Below are 18,378 nucleotides of genomic sequence, written 5' to 3'. Positions count from 1 at the left end.
ACACCCCTTTAAAGATGGTGGAAATGGGAAATTCAATGACTCACGCTGGTGTGCAGCTGCTGGCAGGAACAAATTTCAGGCAGGCTTAACTTGACGATAAAAATGGAATCTAATGTCACAGCAATTTTCTTTTTTTATGTTGCTCTAAATAACAAAAAAAAAGGGTCGGGTGGGGGTCGGGTGGAAGGGGGCAATTTTATCAATAATCGTTCATAAATAGGCTTTTCAATGTCACTGACATTCCTTGTTAACCTCAGATGTACAGTACGCCACCTCCGGAGGAAAAACTCCTCCGCAGTTTCAAAGTCGACGCAACAACTTCAGTTTTTCCAGCCTCAGTTGAAAATGACGTGTAGCACTCACAAGGTGTGTAAGAGGTGTTTTGTCATTTGTACTCTCAACTTTGATCTATACAGAAATAAACAATTTACAATAAAAACCTCTTACATGCTATCTACAGCGCCTCCAGTTTCACAGTATGGAGCCGGCTGCCTCGCGCCACGACCAGGCCGAGTGATGCAGCTCGGCTGAAGAGACTTTTGCCAGACATTAGAGAGAGAAGAAGGAAGAAGAAGAAGAAGAAGAAGAAAAAAAAAACTAGTATCCAAAAAGCATTTTACATGTTAAAAACGTGGTCTCAAACTGTACAAGGCTTGTTTGTTCTGCATCTTGCCAAAAAAAAAAAAAAAAAAAAAAAAAATAGATCCATTACTTTCAATGTCAAGCAGGTGTTCCGAGTCTTTTTGGGGATGCAGATTAAATACTAAAGAAGTAAGGGTTAAAAAAAAAAAAAAAAAAAGATAATGACCACAATGAAAAGTGCCCGCTAAAGTCATCTGTGCTAATGTTACGAACACAATGTAAACAATTACTTTTAACCAAACTGAATGTGAGGAGTAAAACATGGAAATGGGTTTTTTTTAATAACTTAAGTGATATGTGCTGCATTTTGAAATTACAAGTCTATGATTCAGAAATCTACTACTTCTACCCTCTCAGTAGGGGGAGGAAGACATTGTAGTTAGTCACGAAAGAAAAAAAAAAGGATTAAAAGGAGGTAAAGACACTGAGGAGAAAGGTGGTTCATGTTACGTTGTGTGTGTTGACATTCTTTCACTCTCCATAGAGCATACAGAGTGAAACCTGTAGTGCTTGGCTAGCTTCCCAAATGAGAGAGAAACACAGTTGACACTTGAAATTGAAAGACTACTGAAATCGAAACAACTACCCAGGGCCCCGTATCCTTCTGGCTTAAAAACAAAACAAGAAAAAAGAAGAAGAAGAAGAAGAAAAAAAAAAGAAGAAGACACCAACCAACTACAGTAAGGAGAGAAATGAAGAAGAGCCAAAGACCTCACAACAAGTCTGTTGCACAGTCGGCATCAAGTCACTCGAGTGAGTGCGACACAACATAACAGTGCTCATGCAAGACAAGTCACTTCCCACGATTCTGTTGGTTCAGATACAGGCAATATTTCCTATCCGGACAATAGGGGGGAGGGGGAGGAGGGGATACACTAATGGGCACATTCATTCACAGAAAAATAACCCAAATAAAAATGGAGGAGACGTTAAAAAGACCACCAAAAGCCTTCAGCTTAAGCACTAAGTATACACTTTTACATTACAACAGTAAAACGTAGTTCTTGCATTCAATAAACACCACGCTAAGGGCGCGTTAAGGAACGGGAGGGGGGGGGGGGGGGGGGGGGGGGGGGGGGGGGGGGGGGGAACAGTTCATGCAGTTGTCAGTAAAAAGAAAAAAGGAGGGGAGGTCAAAAATTACATTTACATTTACAAAGTGTTTCAGACTATTCACCTAACACTTGTCATCAAGTCTGTGCCACCGTTCTGGCACAAAGGAGTTGGCAAGGCAAACCATGTTATTGAGAGGAGAGGAGAGAAGAGAAGAGAAGAGAAGAGAAGAGAAGAGAAGAGAAGAGAAGAGAAGAGAAGAGAAGAGAAGAGAAGAGAAGAGAAGAGAACATAGGCAAGAGCGCAAGTGGTGGCGAAAGCTCCTTGGGGTGTCAGAGTTATGGTTTTAGTTATCTGATACCCGAGACGGAGCTCTGATTGATGCTGTAGGTAGGGGAGAGGTCTTCACCTATCGTGGCCACCAGCGGTGTTCCGTTACTGGTCAGACAACTCTCCTGGAGAGCCTCGAAGTAGGTGGCCTGCACAGGCTTGTGACACTGCAACACTTGTATGGCATCGTCTATTTTAAACCATTCCCTTTTTCTACCTGCGGACAGAACAAACACAAAATGCCGCGCAAAGAGTTGAAACGTTTTGCACAAGATGTAAAAAAAAAACCCAAAAAAACCCAAACAGCATTATTATCAATTAAAGCTAATTAATCAGTGCAGTAAACAGAGTTAATGTGAAAATCTGAGAAGCAGGCACAAAGCTGGTGTTAAAATCTGCAGCAGGAAACACACACTGAAATTCCTGAACTGTAATTTCACTTTTGAAAGCTGGAGAAAATAAATAAACAATTCTACGGTAAAGCATGTGACTGCTTGAGAACTTTATCCATATCAGCATTTTGATAAACAAAACAGTACTTTACCAATGTTAACCGAGTCCTCCCAGTCCTCCAGCACCTCAGTTACAATAAGAACGTACACGTAGGTCCTGTGTTTCCTCTCCTGGTTCTGGAGGAGGAACAAAAAGTGCATGTTTTTAACCAAAAAAAGACATTTCAAGAGTGAAACAAGAAAAAGTAAGCAGAAAAGAGCAGCCACAGTATTTTGTCAAAAACATAACTCAGTATTATTCATATTAAAGTCACAAAAAGAATTTTAGTTTAAGTCAATAAGGTATTGTAAATATTAGTAAATATGTAGTGAATTCAGCCAACTAAATTTAAATGAAAATGACGTGTTTCTTTTTTTTTTTTTTAATCGGCGAACAAAAACACAAGGCTCCTTTAGGAGACATTTTAAGACATACAACAAAGAAAGTGCACAGTCCAAGTGCAACGTTTTAAAAATGTCTGTAAATCTTTATTACAATTCAAGTCAAATTCTGAAGAAAGTGAATTTATGCAAAACATTAAACTATCTTCATTGTCTGACATATTGTGTTAATGGCTGCCATCACTGTTCTGCAATTGACACGCTTCACTGATAACTTCTGCAGACTGACCGATGAAACAAGTCTGTCAGTTACAGTTCCACCTCTTTTTTTTTTTTTTTTTGCATAGTTTACATCTCGTTTTAGTCGGGCCCAAGCACTTCGCCGTGGAAGCAATGAGAAATTTTTCGTCGGTGAAATAACCATTGATAAACGTGCAACCGCTTACCTCAAAAACTCCAACTAAGCGACCTAAAGTCCCCTTCACACCGGCCTGGAGAGAAGAAGGAGAGAACTGGATGGTGAGCTCTACCACAACAAACACCAGCTTTTCTCAAAAATAAACACATGGAGATCAGTCCATTACAAAACGTGTGTACACTGTGATAAACACTCATGACTTCATAAAATTTGTTTTGAAAGTGTGAATCTAAATTCCTGTTAGTCTGCTTTGGGTTTATTTTGATAAAACGATAACTTCCATCAGCGTTTCTTTCCTAAGCTTGACTCAGTCAGTTTTTTTTCACGCATGCTTTAAGGCCTCAAACTGACTTAAACCAAACATCGCTGAAGAACCTCTTTAAATGGGAGGAAAGACCTTAGGATGAGACAACTGAAGGAACCAAAAAGAAATCTACACCCCAATGAGACCAAGCACCCTGCTTTAAAAGACAAGCCTTTCGAGTTTTTCTGGAAAAAACAAAAAACAAAACATGAATGGGAAAGACAGAAAGTTGTTGAAGGCTACCACTTTATTAAATGTGTCTGCACTAAGTGAAGAAGAGCTGATCCTGCCGTGAACTTTTAGAAGCGGCTACAGTGAAAGATGTAGCACAGGTTCCTATTTCAGCTCCCACCATAACTAGATGAATTTGTGAAAAAGCAGAGGATGTTGAGGTGAAGTACACCGGATGTAAGGAACGCGCTTCAGGTTTCACTGTCTCCTCTGAGCCCCAGATGGGCGGCAAGCTCAGGGCTCCACTGAGTCTGTGTGATGGTGAGTTATGTTATATTCTATGAATTAAAATGCAATAATAATAGGAAAAAGCGGATACAATAGAATGACAAATGTATTTACATTATATGTATTGTATTTAATTTAAATGTGATGCACTTCACTGTATTTTGTCATGTGTGTGACCTCCCCTCATACACCCTCCTGCTGAGCCACAGTTATTCAGCTTAAAACTGGAACGTAGTGCAAGAAAACCCGAGGACCACTGGTCCAAATCATTGATCAAAATATTTAAATTGGAAATCAATTCACCAAGGTGTAGTGGTTTTGAATCAGAGTGTCGGATGTCTTGTTTTGTATGACTCAAAAAAATGTAAAAGACAGCAAAAAGGCAAAAAAAAAAAAAAAAAAAAAAACCCTTCAGCCAAGTTCCTGTTGTCACATATCCACAGTCTCTCATAAAACCTCCGAGTGTCATGCAACATTACATAAAGAGGTCAGAGACAGACGGAAAATCCTCATTACATTCTGGTGTTCAGAACTGTTCCTACAATCCTATCAGGAGGCAGGTCTTCCAACATTTTGTCAGTCATCACTGTAAATTAAAAACATGTACTGACAGGAATCTCCAACATTTGGACTCTCAGAGGTGAACAGTAGGTCAGGGGTCCTGGCTGAGACAGGCTGACATCTCTGCAGCTTTTTCTTCTCCTTCTTCCACAGGTTCCAGTTTCAGTCTATAAATACATTTCGACTCCAAGCACTACACCGTGGACTGAGTGTTACTCTCCTCGGGCCTTCAGTGAGATGATATGGGAAAGAACAGACCCAACACTACAAACCCCACAGAGGTGCCAGAGATTAAGTAATAGGCCAAAAGTCAACCTGTGCGTTTTTCTGACATGGAAAAGGTCTCCTGACTCAGGCATTCGTGTAACTAAAGACTACTGGCCAACATCGGGCAGAAAGATATGCAGCACAGACGCAGCACGACAAGTTACACAATGATGTCTTATGTCTTAATGGTTTGACTGTATCATAGCTTAGGAATAAGCTGGGCAAGACAAAAACACAACTGAAACAAAAGGAACTTTGTGTCACCTTTGGCCTGCTCATGACTCTGGTGACTTCACCACTGGCAAGTCTCCAAACCAATAAGCATAAGCAATCACACACACACCGAGCTCATATGGGCATCGGAATGAGCTTGTCAGGATTAGGATATGTCCTGTTACACCACCGTCCAATAAGAGGCTTAGAAAGCCAGAGTATGTGGTCAAGCATTGGGCCCCACTCAAAAGTCCTTCCAAAGTTTCTGAGTCCAGCGCTTTCACACTTTTAACAAACCTCAGCAGACTCGGGACATTGTTATTGACCCCGTGGAAATGTGCTGGCAAGCAACAGTGTCCTGCAACCATCACACTACCAAACAGCTGGAGCCAGGACACGACATGGTATCAGCATCCATCAAAGTGATGGATCACACACAGTGAAGGGGCTTTTATATGGTCAGCTGCCAAGAGCTGACAGCCAGGTGAGAGTCAGTGTCTTCAGTCCCCTGTGTCAATTCTGCTCAACGTGTCAAGAGGGATGAATTACAAATACATGGGAGGAACACCTGATTTAAGCGATGGATGTCGGCGGTTTAAGCTGCATATTGATTTCCAATGGGCTTCAGGACTGTTTACTAATTGCTGTCTGTTATACCCAACGCGCACCAACAAAACACCTTGATTTCTGAAATGAGACTCCTGTTGTAAAAGCGGAACAATGTCAGTTAATTATTCCAAAATCAACAACAGTCAATTTTTATGATGGGGTCATCATATTGGTGGGAATGGATAGTGCTGCAGTGATACTGCGGGGTAGCTAGTGTTCAATCTCAGCGTGACCTCCTTTGACACCCAAACACTGCTTTGTAACATGACGCTACGGTACAGCTTACATGTTGCTAGGCTCTCGCTCTCTGTCCACGCAAACAGGATGACTGCATTGACAAAATGGATTTTGAGAGTAAGGTGTTACACCCTGTGTTAAATACAGTCATGATTTCAGAGAAATGTAATACAATATACCTTATGAACCGCACGCAGTAAATGGAAACATGTTCTTAGAACAATATTCCTGGCGTGGACTAAGTCTAGTAGGGCATGTTTCTCACACACTTCAGTTCAAGTAAAGCTACATATCCATACTTGATCACAGACACAACGGGGGGGAAAACGTTGGACCAAAATTAATGTCAATAATAACAACAAACTCACCTCTTCACACACTTCTCTAGCTGCAGCCACATTGGGTTCCTCCTCAGGCTCCATTCCGCCTCCAGGAACTATCCACTTGTCTGGATGTCGACTACTGCTCACCAGCAGCACCTGCAATGAATCCCACAAAACGCCGGTGAGGTATTTCAGTCCAACTCAATTCAGAGTGTCAACAGTGTTGACAACACATAAGTGTCGCCTCTTAAGAAAGATATTCAGTAAAGCTGTCAACATTTATGACTGTAAACACTACCGCTGGTGCTAAGTGAGCCGGCTGGATATCATGCGAATGTAGCTGAAATTACTCGCTGCAAGATGGGTCAAACCATTTACCCCCTTAAATGGCTACAGCATGAGTCACACATTGTTTTCTTTTGAACATGTATCATTCGTTTTGTCTGCTGATCAGTTTGGGATCAACTTGTACTTGGCCGAGTGCCGATTAGATAAAACTGAAAAACATTGGTTCAAGTTTGTAGCAGCGTGCTGGTTGACTTTCTGTGATTTACCTCCCACATTGTCAATAATCTGGCCTCTTCTACCTCAAGAATGAGGAAGTGATTCAGTCTCATGCTGTATTGTTCCCAAGTACAATATTTATGCAACAACAATGCAGTTTTTCTTTTGAGTGGACACCCACTTTTTATACACATGGAGGAAAGAAGAACTGAAGTGGTCACAATTTCAATAATAAACTTCTGTAACCTGTTTATTCTGTTTGAAAGTATGACTGTCTTAGGTTCCATGTGATTACCACACTTTGGTCAATTGCACTGCAAAAAGTATCAACTAGTATCAACCATGTATTTTTCTGAAGTTGGCACAAAAGAGGAAGAGGGCAGTTCTCTAGAAACACTTTTAATTTTCATGAGGACTTTATCCGAGGTGTGGGAGTATATTCATTATAAATAAGCTGAGGGCCATCAGTCTGCAAAAACAGGATAAAATAAATGCTGTTTAAGGAAAGTTATTTATCTACCAAATTACTAGAATTACAGTACCATTGCCAATTTCCCGTGGCAATTTCAAATTTGAAAGCTGAACTACCTTTTTACACTATCCATGGTCAAAGTTTTGAATGAGTCTTTTTAATATGTACATAATGTATGCTCTTCAAGCTTACAATGTTTCTATATTTAAAACTTGACAATACTGCTTTTCTCCCAAAAGATCTATAGAACTGCACAAGAAAAGAAATAGCTTAAATGTTAGTTTTAAGTAACATGTTGTTATATAAAAGTTTTTACAAAGTGTTACATATATAAATGAGTGTTTGGACTTTTTTTTTCTACATCTTGATCACATTAACATTGATTGTAGTCATACGGATAACTCTGGATGGTTTTAATCCTCACACTAGATTTTCATACCGTTACATCAGTGCAGGATGGTCTGCTAGCTGGAGGCGGTGACAGCTACGTTAACAGGCGATGCGGTCAAGTGTGAAGCAGATTTTAACTCTGTCAACCCGAGACTCCAAATCTCAGCAGTGTCGAGTTTTAAAAACAAAATGAAGGAAATAACTAGATGTAGGAGTTCAGAATCAGCCGGGTGATCATTTGGATTTAGCTGCCGCGGCTAATGGCTACATGTCGCTAAAATCACTGGCTAATAAAACCAGCTCCACAAACTCGATTCACTTAGCAGCCAACATTATTCGAATCAAAATCCTAAATTAAATCCAGCCTGGCACTTTGAAGGTTGGACAGTGATTTTTACACAGAGCGATACAATCACTCAGCGTGGACCGTGGTGGGCTGTGGTCGGTGCCCGGGGTAGCAACACGGCGAGATATCATGCTAACGTTAGCTTTAGCCGGAAGCTAACAGGTTGCTGCTATGTGCAAAGCTACACGGGCTTACATAACACCGGAGTGAGTCTGGGCTCAAAACTAGAGATTCGCAGACAGCCTGGTAACACAAGACAACAAGCCGGGATACGCCCGACTCACTGTTTCAAGCTGACGTAAAACCACAGCTAAAGTATTGATTTCCAGACCGAGGAAACACTGAAAGCACCCCGGCTGCTCGCGTTAGCGCGGCCCGCCAGACGGCGTCATCCCCGGCCTCACCTCCTCCTCACTCTCGCTCCTGAAGCACAGGCAGGCGGCCCGCTTCTTGTAGCCGTCCCCGTCGTACGTCCGGGTTTGATTTGACTTGAGCTTCATCATTTCGGAGGCGCAAAAGTTCAAAAGTACAGCTAAGTTGACCACTTCAAGCGACGATGGTTGTAGACGCAAAGTCCTCCTTCGGGGAACCTCGGCGTTTTACTTAAAAGAAATAACTTCTTCTTCGCTTCATTTTCATAAACCTAGGCACATCTACGGCACGGTCGCCATTACAAGGAGCCGCTACGCCCACGACGTAATTTAACCTTTAATACCTCGGCGAGCGTAAGAAAGTTCCCCAACTCTGCTTGGTGAATCGGAAGAGCGGGGAGGCGGAGGGGGTAAACTGGAGTGAGCCGGTGAAGGAAACTGGCACTTTTGGCTCCAACTAGCTCACCATGGACACTTGTTTGAAACGTGCGTGCTTCTCGGTTTGTTGCACTTTTCTCTGCGAAATGAAAACATCCCACTGTCAAAGCACGAAGCCTTTTAGGGTAATGAGACTCGGAGGCAATCGTTCAGCTTCAGCACCCGCAGGTAATGGACAGCGACAGCAGGATCCTCCAAACTGCCTCAAACACCCGGAGATAAAAAGCCTGCAGGATGGATGGACGTGTTTACCTGTGTTTCCAACAACTTTACGTTCATGTTAATCATTTTAATCACGTTTAAACATGCACGAAAAGGTTTTGCTTTGCCATTTGAACTGAGTGTGATTTGCAGAGAGGGACTGATGAGGGGAAACACCCTCTGGTTTATGTGTCCCCCCATCTGTTTACCTGGATTCATCACAGGGGAGTAACAAGTATCTACCTTGCATGTTGATTAAAGTGGCTTTTTCATTTATTTTCATTCTATCATTTATTTTGAGCAGTAATATTCTTGGCATGAGAGGCTTGCATAAAACCAGATCAATAATACAAGTGCATTCAACTGAAAGGCAAACAAAAAAGAAAAAAAAAACAACCTAGAAAAATTTTCTTTTCTTTGTTTTTTCCCCTCATTCTGTTCTTCATTCCGCTGGAAAGGATTGAGAAGACGAGAACCTGTTTAATCCCACCCAAAAGTCTTTATCAGTCACTTGACCCTGAATTTTCAAATGCTTTCTGTCATCAGCTCAGAAACAACAACAATACCTGAAGTGTAATGGGCTTTCCCATCTGATTGAATGAAATGGATCAAATACACATATTTTATAATTGAGGTAAAGCAAACACATCTGCATGACCTCAGGAAACAGTTTGCTCACATCAAAGAGTAAGTTTTGACTGAATTAACCTAATTTGAATTGAATTTCTTGCAGTTTTAAAATAAAATACATGGTTATCAACAGTAGATACTTTTGCAAAAAATAGTGTTTGATGAGGAGTGCAATTTAGAGGCCAATGCACTGAAAGACTCAGTACCTGGGTGCTTTTCAAACACGAATTCTGATCTCGATCTCCCAGTAATATTTGTTTTATTCTTTCACTAAAACATGAAGTTTTAGTTAATGTATAAAACCTTGTGTTTTGTTTAAGGCTGTGAAAATTATCAATGTTTTAATTCATGAATAATCACATGTTGAATTGCATGTTAAAAATTCATTCATTTCAGCCACTTTGTCCCTTGCAGGGTTGCTGGGTGCTGGAGCCAATTCCATCTATTTCGGGCAAGGGACAACACATCGGGACAGACAACCATGCACACTCATCACATTCACAATTTAGGGTCACCAACCTGAAATGCTTGTTATTTGGACTGTGGTAGGAAGCTGGAGTACGCAAAGGAAACCCCCCCCACACACTCAGGGAGAGCATGCAAACTCCACACAGAATGGCCCCAGGCCCCTGCCAGTATTTTAACCCAGGTCTTTCTTGCTGTGAGACAAGAGTGATAATTGGTGTGGCCCAGTTCTTAAAGCAACACTAAGGAACTTTCAGTTTTCGTTGATTTTGGCGGCGCCAGTGGACAAAAGCGGTAGTGTTTTGCCTGAAAGAATACTACAGTTCCCATGAGGACTAGCGCGAGGCGTCGTAAAATGCTGCTCCCGGTGGCATGCTGTCGGACTGAAATCACCTACATTTGTTTCCAGTGGCTGTGTGAAGGACGGATAGCAACGAGGTCATGAATCTAATGGTGGCTAAACAATGTTATATCATGATGTGACGCATGCAGTAAAGCAGTCCGCACATTTGGAGTTTTTTAGTGTGCAGGGTTCCTACCACCCTCCTCACAGCTGCTTAGTCCAAGTGAAAGCAATACTGACGCCCTCAGCCCGTGACAGAGGGGTCATTCAACTAGTTGTAAGTCGATGTATCGTCACAAAAGATATTAAACTGTTTTATTAAGGCTGAAAAGTTCCTTAGTGTCACTTTAAAATGTTTAAATTTTTTTTTTTTTTTTTTGCATTTCCTCTCTGACTTTTTCTTCGGAAAATCTTATCAGATAACAACATATAATTGAAAGATCACTGTGGTTATTTTAATGTTATGTCGGATGATGCTCTGTAGTTTCCTGCCTGGGGTTACCTGAATGCATCTGTGGGGTGAATTATCAGGTGATTGGCTGAGAGAGAGCAGGGGGCGGGACAACAACGTGAGGTGTCGGCTTCTTTTTTTTTATACGTATGGATGCGCGCACGTGCACACAGGAACGGTATATGTACCCACAGATATGAACCGATATAGATATGAACCCTCTGTATGTCCATGCATGGACCCCGAGGCTCCCTCAGCTGTGCTTCGTCGGCTGCACCCATGGAGCTAAAATAAACCCTCCACGTTATTTAAAACGTGTGTTTTCGCTGGAGGTGGTTGCTCAGAGTGGACGTTCTCCGGTAGTTAAACTCCTTTTGACAAAAGTTACATTTTGACTTGTAAACTTAACTGGACGTTTTTTAAAGTTTAACAAACCGTTCTTTCCATCACCAGATAACTTTACTTCAAACAGGTGCTTCAAGAAAACAAGCTGCTACAGTCAGAGCCGACTACGGGTGAGTAGAAGGGACAAAAATCCTTGTTATTATTATTAGTATTTTTTCATTTGTGTTTTTTGTTATTCGTTATGAATTGCATTCATCTAATCGCGCTTAACGCTGACAGCTCTAGTTTTATTATTCGTATTATTTTATTTTGCCTTTCATTTTTTTTCATTGCTCTTTTATCTGATGTCCTGTCAGCCCTCCTCCACCCCTAAATTCCATTATTCTCAAAAACACCCCACTTCTTAAAAAAAAAGAAGAAATACAAATCACAATTTATATGAACGAATTTATAATAAATTAATTGATAATAGTTAAAGAAAACTTTGGCCCATTATTGGCTAAGATGTCAGCAAATATAGACTCCTTTTTTTTTTTTTTTTTTTTTTCCTTATGGGCTCAAGTCAATGTTGCATTCCCAATGTGAACTATATTGTTCAGTCACTGCAGACAAAAATTCCCATTCACTATTTTAAGCAATTTGACAAAATGAGCACTATTTTCCTGTGGAACAGAACGAGTCTCAGGATGTGCCCAGGTAAATTACAACAGCCAGTCTGCAAGGGTGGCTTGGGCCTCCGAAAATTACTATTTTATCATTATTATGCCTTCAGCTTCAGGCATCTGGCACAGAAGTCACTGTTCCCCAGCGGAGCCCACCCCTCCAGTTTAAAATGGAGCAGCTTCTCTCCTCCTGAAGTCAGAACCCACCCCATTATTTCCTCCAAGCTGGGCGTCTGGAAGAAAAGTCTCCTGACTGCTCAGAATCAGTCCCAATTCAAGCATGTTAATGATCCCAAACTGTTTATGGGTAAATCCACCTTTGATCGGAAGGAATGGGTAGAGAAAGACATCTGGAGCCTGGTGGATTTATATGAGGACAGCACATTGATGTCGTTTGAGGGACTTGTCCAACATATACTTTGCCCAGAAATCAGTTTTGGGATATTTACAACTGAGAATTGCTGGTTAGCATGCTCTCAGTATGGGAAAAGGACCTGGGACACAATTTCAAAGTGATGCAATGGAATGATTTCTCGGGGATTCCCAGCCAGCTCTCCAGGGATATCAAACACGGGTGATACAGTTTAAGATATTCTATTGTTTCTTTTGGGCCCCCTCCAGATTTTCCAGGCTGGGTTTGAAAGAAAACCCAGATGGCTGAACGTGCAGGGCAGAGGAGGGCTCGTTAGTGCATGCTCTTTGGATTTGCCCAAAGATTAGTGAGTTTTGGAACAGCTTTCACCATTATATCCTGGCGATCACAGACACTGAACACGGATTTGGCCATGGGTTGTATGTCCTGGGGAATTCTCGCTATCTTCAGTGTATTTTCAAACCAGTAGCACACTGGATACCAACTAGTATGATCGGCAGGCCTTCGTTCAATGACTGGCTTTTGAAATTAAGCAAAGTAGCAGCTTTCAAAAAGATTTATTTTAACCTGACAGAAGGAAATGAAAACGATGTTGATAAGTCTAATAAAATCCAAATTTATACTCCATATGCAAATGATACGTGAAAGGTATGTGCCACCCTAAACCACCTCTGCACAGCCTGTTTATCAACGCTACATGCACCTCCAACAGTTTTACAGTACGCATAAGACAGTGTGTAGCATATATCTGAGCTTGCTCTGTGCTGCCACATGCACCATGTCACTAGTAATACGTGTATCAGTCATATTTTAATCATGTTTAGCATCTAGCATGTATCATGACTGGGACTTTCGTGCTGCGCAGTTAAACTAATGTGCAATATTTGGCCAACTCTGCCGGTCCAAATGTCTCTGGTGATTAAATTGCAACTGTTTTAATAACTATCTTTCACCCCTTCACTTCATATTTTGGCAGACAATAGAAATATGCACCAAAAATCAGCAGAAATAAATCAGATGCAAAGTTGAAAAATCTCATGCTTTCAGTTGAACCTGTCCCAGAGATGATTTTTTTTTCATTAATCTTAATGTCTCTGGTGTGTTATTTTGCTAATTGTAATGTTTTATGTCTCTCCACTAAAATGCAGTGAAAAATAAAACAAAGCACCCCTGCAAAAGTTTAATTCAACTGAGCAGATAGATGTTTGTGAAATGGTGTACCCACCTCTGACTTTTCTGATATTATAAGATGCACAAGCGAAAAATATAATTAAAAGCCTCGCCCCTGGTCAACAGTAAGCAGTAAGTATGCAACATTACCATACAAATGTAATTAAACTGAGATAACAATATGACTTTTTTCCTTTTTTTCCCTGGTGCTGGAGTCAAAAGTCAACACATTATCGGCTGGAGGAAGAGAAACATGTATTCATACATATTCAACAGCACTGCTCTTACAGTCGATAGCCAGAAGGTGGTAATGAAAGGGCCGTGAAAACATACTGAAGTTGAGGCTGAAAACAACCTACAGTATGCTGCAAAACATAATTTCTCCACAAAAATATGAAGCAAATAATTCAAACAGATCTTCAATAGAAGCTAAAAAACATCCAGAGCTACAGCTAACATTTTTTTTTTATTACTTATCAATCGTCTGATCTCACAGTTGTTTTCTCAGTGGTTTGATATCTTGAAAGCAGGTTAAATAGAGAAAAATATCTTTTTATGAATATACTCATAGTGACTTTTCGACACAAACGAATTGACTTAAAGCAGAAAAAACAGCATTTCCTCATACTGGAGAATTGGAAGTCGAATAAGAAGAATCAATTATCAAAACAGAGATAGAATAATTTTGCTGTGGATTGGTTTCAGCTCTATTAACCTCAGTCTCTCCAAGCACCAGACTGCTGAGTCCACAAGTCAAGACAAGCATGATTTCTTAATTTATTCTTATTTAAATGTAGATGGCCTATTTTAGCTTTAGTGTAACTTCAGTAACAGTCTAACCAAATGAGACTTTTTGAAATTTAGATTTTTAATTTCCAGTGCAAAGAATTTGACATTTTCATACATTTTTGTTGTTGTTGTTGTTTTTGCAAAATTCCATTTCCGCTCTCTTTTCTTTCAGTAGCACCAGAGTAGAGCTTAAACACACTTAAACATATCAGTGGGTCACACTCACGAGATTGCACTCTTACTATCTGCTGTTGCTACGGCAACCCTTTTCTTTGAAAGCCCCTGGTGAACCATTCACATGTTCAGCCGCAGAGCGACTCTCCCTTCTGTGTCCAAAAGAGGGCGCTCGCCTCTTTCTGTTGATGCTCCACTGCTTGGTTTGAAAAGAGAGGGACTCAATAGACTGTGGTTTACAGTTTTTCCTCCATTGGTTTGGCTTATTTCTTGAAACTCAAATTACATTTTCAAAACTCGAAGATCATTTGGCAAAATGGTCTTACAGTTCAGTTCAACACCATAGTTCACTTGCAAAAGCTCATCTCTCTCCCAAAACTGTTCACACGTATTTCAAAGCTACATTTCTTTCACATATAAACAGTCAGAGCCTCCAAAATGTAAAGATCCTTCCCAACAATTTTGGCTCATTTCTCAAAACAGACTGGACGTTCTCAGTTCTCTTGGTTCTCTTGTCAGAAACAACCTGGACGGTTCAGCAACACACCACGGTTCACCTGTCAGAGATCAGCTCTCTTCCAAAACAGTTCACTCAGGTGGAAAAACTAAATTTCTTTCTCAAACAAATGGTCAGTGTCCTCAAAATGCTTTGTCCTTTTGACATTGTGTGAGCACTGACAGTCAAAATGTTTAGGTGTTTTTGACCATTGAAATATTCCTCCTCTACCTTTCTGTCTGAGCCCAGTCCTTCATTCATAATGGTTACTGTGATAGTTTTTATTTTCTTCTTTGGGTTTTTTTTTAGCTAACAGAAAATCGTCTGTTTGCTAATAGAGAGGACAATTATTCTTCCAGGCAAATGCTTAATTTAAAAGTTCAACGTGTTCGTACGACCCTCAAAAGCCAATGTATTACCCGGAGAGGCGTAAATCTATGGAACAGCTTAGATGGGAACCTAAAAAGTGCCATAACTATACATCAATTCAAAAAACTGTATATGCGCCGTATTTTTGATAACTATGCCAAACAAACATAACACACACTGTGTGGCATGCCAGGACATGAATCTTGTACCACATAACACACACACATTCATAGGCAGGCACATGCACATGCTACTGTGTAATGGCCTGGGTATGGATGATAAAATTATGTACAAATACAACAACATTGCCATGTGACCCTCAGTGATATAATTACGAGATATGGGAAGGGGTAGGCACTGATAAGCTTCTGCTTCAGCCTACTCCTTTTGGGCTTCATTGAATGGTTTTGTATATTTTGTTGACATGTTTATGTTATGTGATATGCCCAAATAAACGAAATGAAATACTGTGTATAAGAAACTGAAGACAAAAAGCATTTTGTAAGAAGAACCTTCAAGTTCTGATTCACACATTGCTCTCATACCTCCAAGGAAACTGTTATAATTTTTATTCACACACAAGGCAACTTCCATCCATCGGAGTTCAATGTACTGTAAAATAAAAACAAAGAAAAAACAAAAAAAACAAAAAGGAAAATTGTATGTAGCCCAATGTACTGTAAATGAAGCTGGAGTTTCACAGCTCACTTCTTCACTGGTCCCCCTCCTCACCCTCCTGACTGTCCTCACCTTCATGCAAACACATCCATGTCTGGTATTCATGGTATTGTGTGTGTTTTTGACTAATTTTGACAGTTGAACAGATGATTTTGCAGGTGGTGACTGATACAATGAAATTATGCCGATATGTTTTGGAGAGTACAACCATTAGACTGAGAATCAATCAATCAGTTCAGATCAACATGATATATTCACTTGGGAATTGTGCTAAATCTATCCTTACTGTGCTTAATCATTTGCAAAGATTTTCTGAGACATTGAGACATGTACTAAGACATTTGCAATGTGGTGACATGAATGAGAAATGCTGTTCTCTTGTAAGCAGTTACAGGGTAGTTTGGAGATTTGTTCATGTTGTTTTGAAAATGTAATTTCAGTTTCAAGAAATGAGCCAAACCAATGGAGAAAAACTGTAAAAAAAAAATAAAATAAAATAAAATACCTGAATAATTATGTAACACCCATAAGCTTACCTTCAGTGCAAACATCGGCTTTTATATACATTTATGTATGTCTGGGAAAAAAAAAAATCTGTCCATCAGGACAGTGTAGCATGCCTCTGTAGTCTTAATTTTGTTAATATTTATTTTCTATAAATCCAGTTCCCCTTTTATTCAAGGTTCAAGGCATTTTAAGGATTTCTCTTATTCTGGGGTAGGAAAACTGAATGAGCCTGATATGCCTAACTGCACCGATTACTTTGTGAATTCAAGCTATACTTGAATGTTTGGCTTCAATCTGTAAGAAGCCGAAAAGGGAACCTTAACCCTCCATGCTAAGGCATTTATGTATCCACCTTAGAAATAGTATTTCTACACCAACATGGCGTGGTGGTAACGTGGCAATGTGTGTTTTTTTGTTTTTTTTTGATGGAGCACTCTGTAATTGCAACATAACTTCCATATTTTTCCCTCATCACACTCACAGCAGTGAATGTTGTCAAGAGGATTGCTTATGGGCTCTAGTCACTGATGTTAGGAAGGAAAACGATCTCAGACTCTGGTTTTAACTCCTCCGGCTATCACTGACGAAATGATAAAGGTCACAGAAAAGTTTTTGTCCTGGGCAGATCCGGTGCAGACACGATTCAAAGATGTCTCACAGTCAGGGTTAAAGATGGTGCCACCAGCCTTTCTGTTTCATATTTCACTGCTTGAATTGATGAATGGATAAGATGTACTCCACTTAAGATGACTTCTAAATAACGTAAACCAGGTCACACTGATGAGGTCTAATGAGAGGTCTGCAAGTATCTCAACGTTTTTTATCATCTCTCTTCACTTCCAATATGTATTTTTACATCTGAGACGGGCAGCGGATGCAAAACAAATGATTTCAAAGTTAACAACAGTGGATGTGTCTATCAGACACAGACTTGAACCCAGTGACTAAAAGGAGTAACTGTTGCTAAGATACAGAGCTAAATTGTCTGTGCGAATGCCACTCTGCTAATTCATTGCTAAGGGGAGAGGAATCTCCTATTTGGTTTTTGAAGACATGCTGGTAATGCTGGTTTAAACGGATGGGATTTAAATCACTTAGATAAAGACAACTAATTTGCTAATTGTGTCAATTAGCTACATTAATCACCTTGATCTGACATGTCGTTGAATAACAGCAAAAACAACAACAACCTTTAGTACACTAGGGAAGCATCTTATTTACAGATTACAGGCACAGATTGCTCATATTATATTGTTACAGTTTAATATTTTGTTGCATTATGATTTATGTATATCACATTATCTCAGTGAATATGATATTGGACCCTAGAACGGAGTAGAATAGAAAATAGTTGGACTTTCTTTCTGATTCTTGGATGATATATATATATATATTTTTTTTTTTATTTTATTTTTTTTTTTCCAAAAATATAGTGGTTAGCACAGAATATCACTGCTTTGAGTCTGTGTTTATTTGCATTCTCTGTGTGTAATTTGCATGTTCTCCCTGTGAGTAAATGGGTTTTCTCTGTGTACTCTGGTTTACTCCTCCAGCCCAGAAACGAAAATTTTCCCGTCTCTGTTTGGACTGCTGACCTCTCCAGGTTGTGCCCTGCTTTCACTCATTTAGTCAGCTGTTATTGGTTTCAGCCTCCAGCGACCCTAAACTTGGACAAAGCGGTGTGGAAGACAGATGGATGGCTCGCTCTAAATGACACCACAGGTGTTTCTTAGCAACTCATTTACACATTATTGAGTTCTTCAGGGGCCAGCACATTATTAAGTTTCAGCGATGTAACGACATTTAGTAAACCAGCAGTTTCAAACTAGCGCTCGCAAGAACTTTGGACTGAAGACCTAAACTTTGTAATTTATTTATGAACGTTGGTAGCTGACTGCAGCCAAATACACTCTGCATCCAGTCAATGTTTGGAATGTGCTTTTTTTTTTTTTTTT

At 40.1% G+C, this 18,378-nt stretch overlaps 1 protein-coding gene across 1 annotated transcript; it reads right to left on the bottom strand.

Moving 5' to 3' along the window:
• Window positions 1-324: 324 nt before the first annotated feature.
• On the bottom strand, window positions 325-8,638 carry nudt3b (nudix (nucleoside diphosphate linked moiety X)-type motif 3b). The gene is made up of 5 exons (XM_030092014.1): window positions 8,366-8,638; window positions 6,295-6,405; window positions 3,305-3,349; window positions 2,570-2,654; window positions 325-2,242 (listed from the first exon to the last, which is right to left on the bottom strand). Exons 1-5 carry the CDS (start codon window positions 8,462-8,464, stop codon window positions 2,046-2,048), a joined length of 537 nt encoding a protein of 178 aa, XP_029947874.1. The 5' UTR covers window positions 8,465-8,638; the 3' UTR covers window positions 325-2,045.
• Window positions 8,639-18,378: the final 9,740 nt, after the last annotated feature.

Source organism: Salarias fasciatus, chromosome 5 (assembly GCF_902148845.1).
Source record: "Salarias fasciatus chromosome 5, fSalaFa1.1, whole genome shotgun sequence".
Classification (NCBI taxonomy): domain Eukaryota; kingdom Metazoa; phylum Chordata; class Actinopteri; order Blenniiformes; family Blenniidae; genus Salarias; species Salarias fasciatus.
Note: the sequence above shows the minus strand (reverse complement) of the source record. Positions and strands in the feature narration are given on the sequence as shown.

Coding starts and splice junctions, on each gene's coding strand:
- nudt3b (XM_030092014.1), bottom strand. CDS start 8,464: ATGATGAAGCTCAAGTCAAATCAAACCCGGACGTACGACGGGGACGGC. Junction 6,406..8,365: donor GGAGCGAGAGTGAGGAGGAG/GTGAGGCCGGGG, acceptor GATTCATTGCAG/GTGCTGCTGGTGAGCAGTAG. Junction 3,350..6,294: donor CTAGAGAAGTGTGTGAAGAG/GTGAGTTTGTTG, acceptor TCTTCTCTCCAG/GCCGGTGTGAAGGGGACTTT.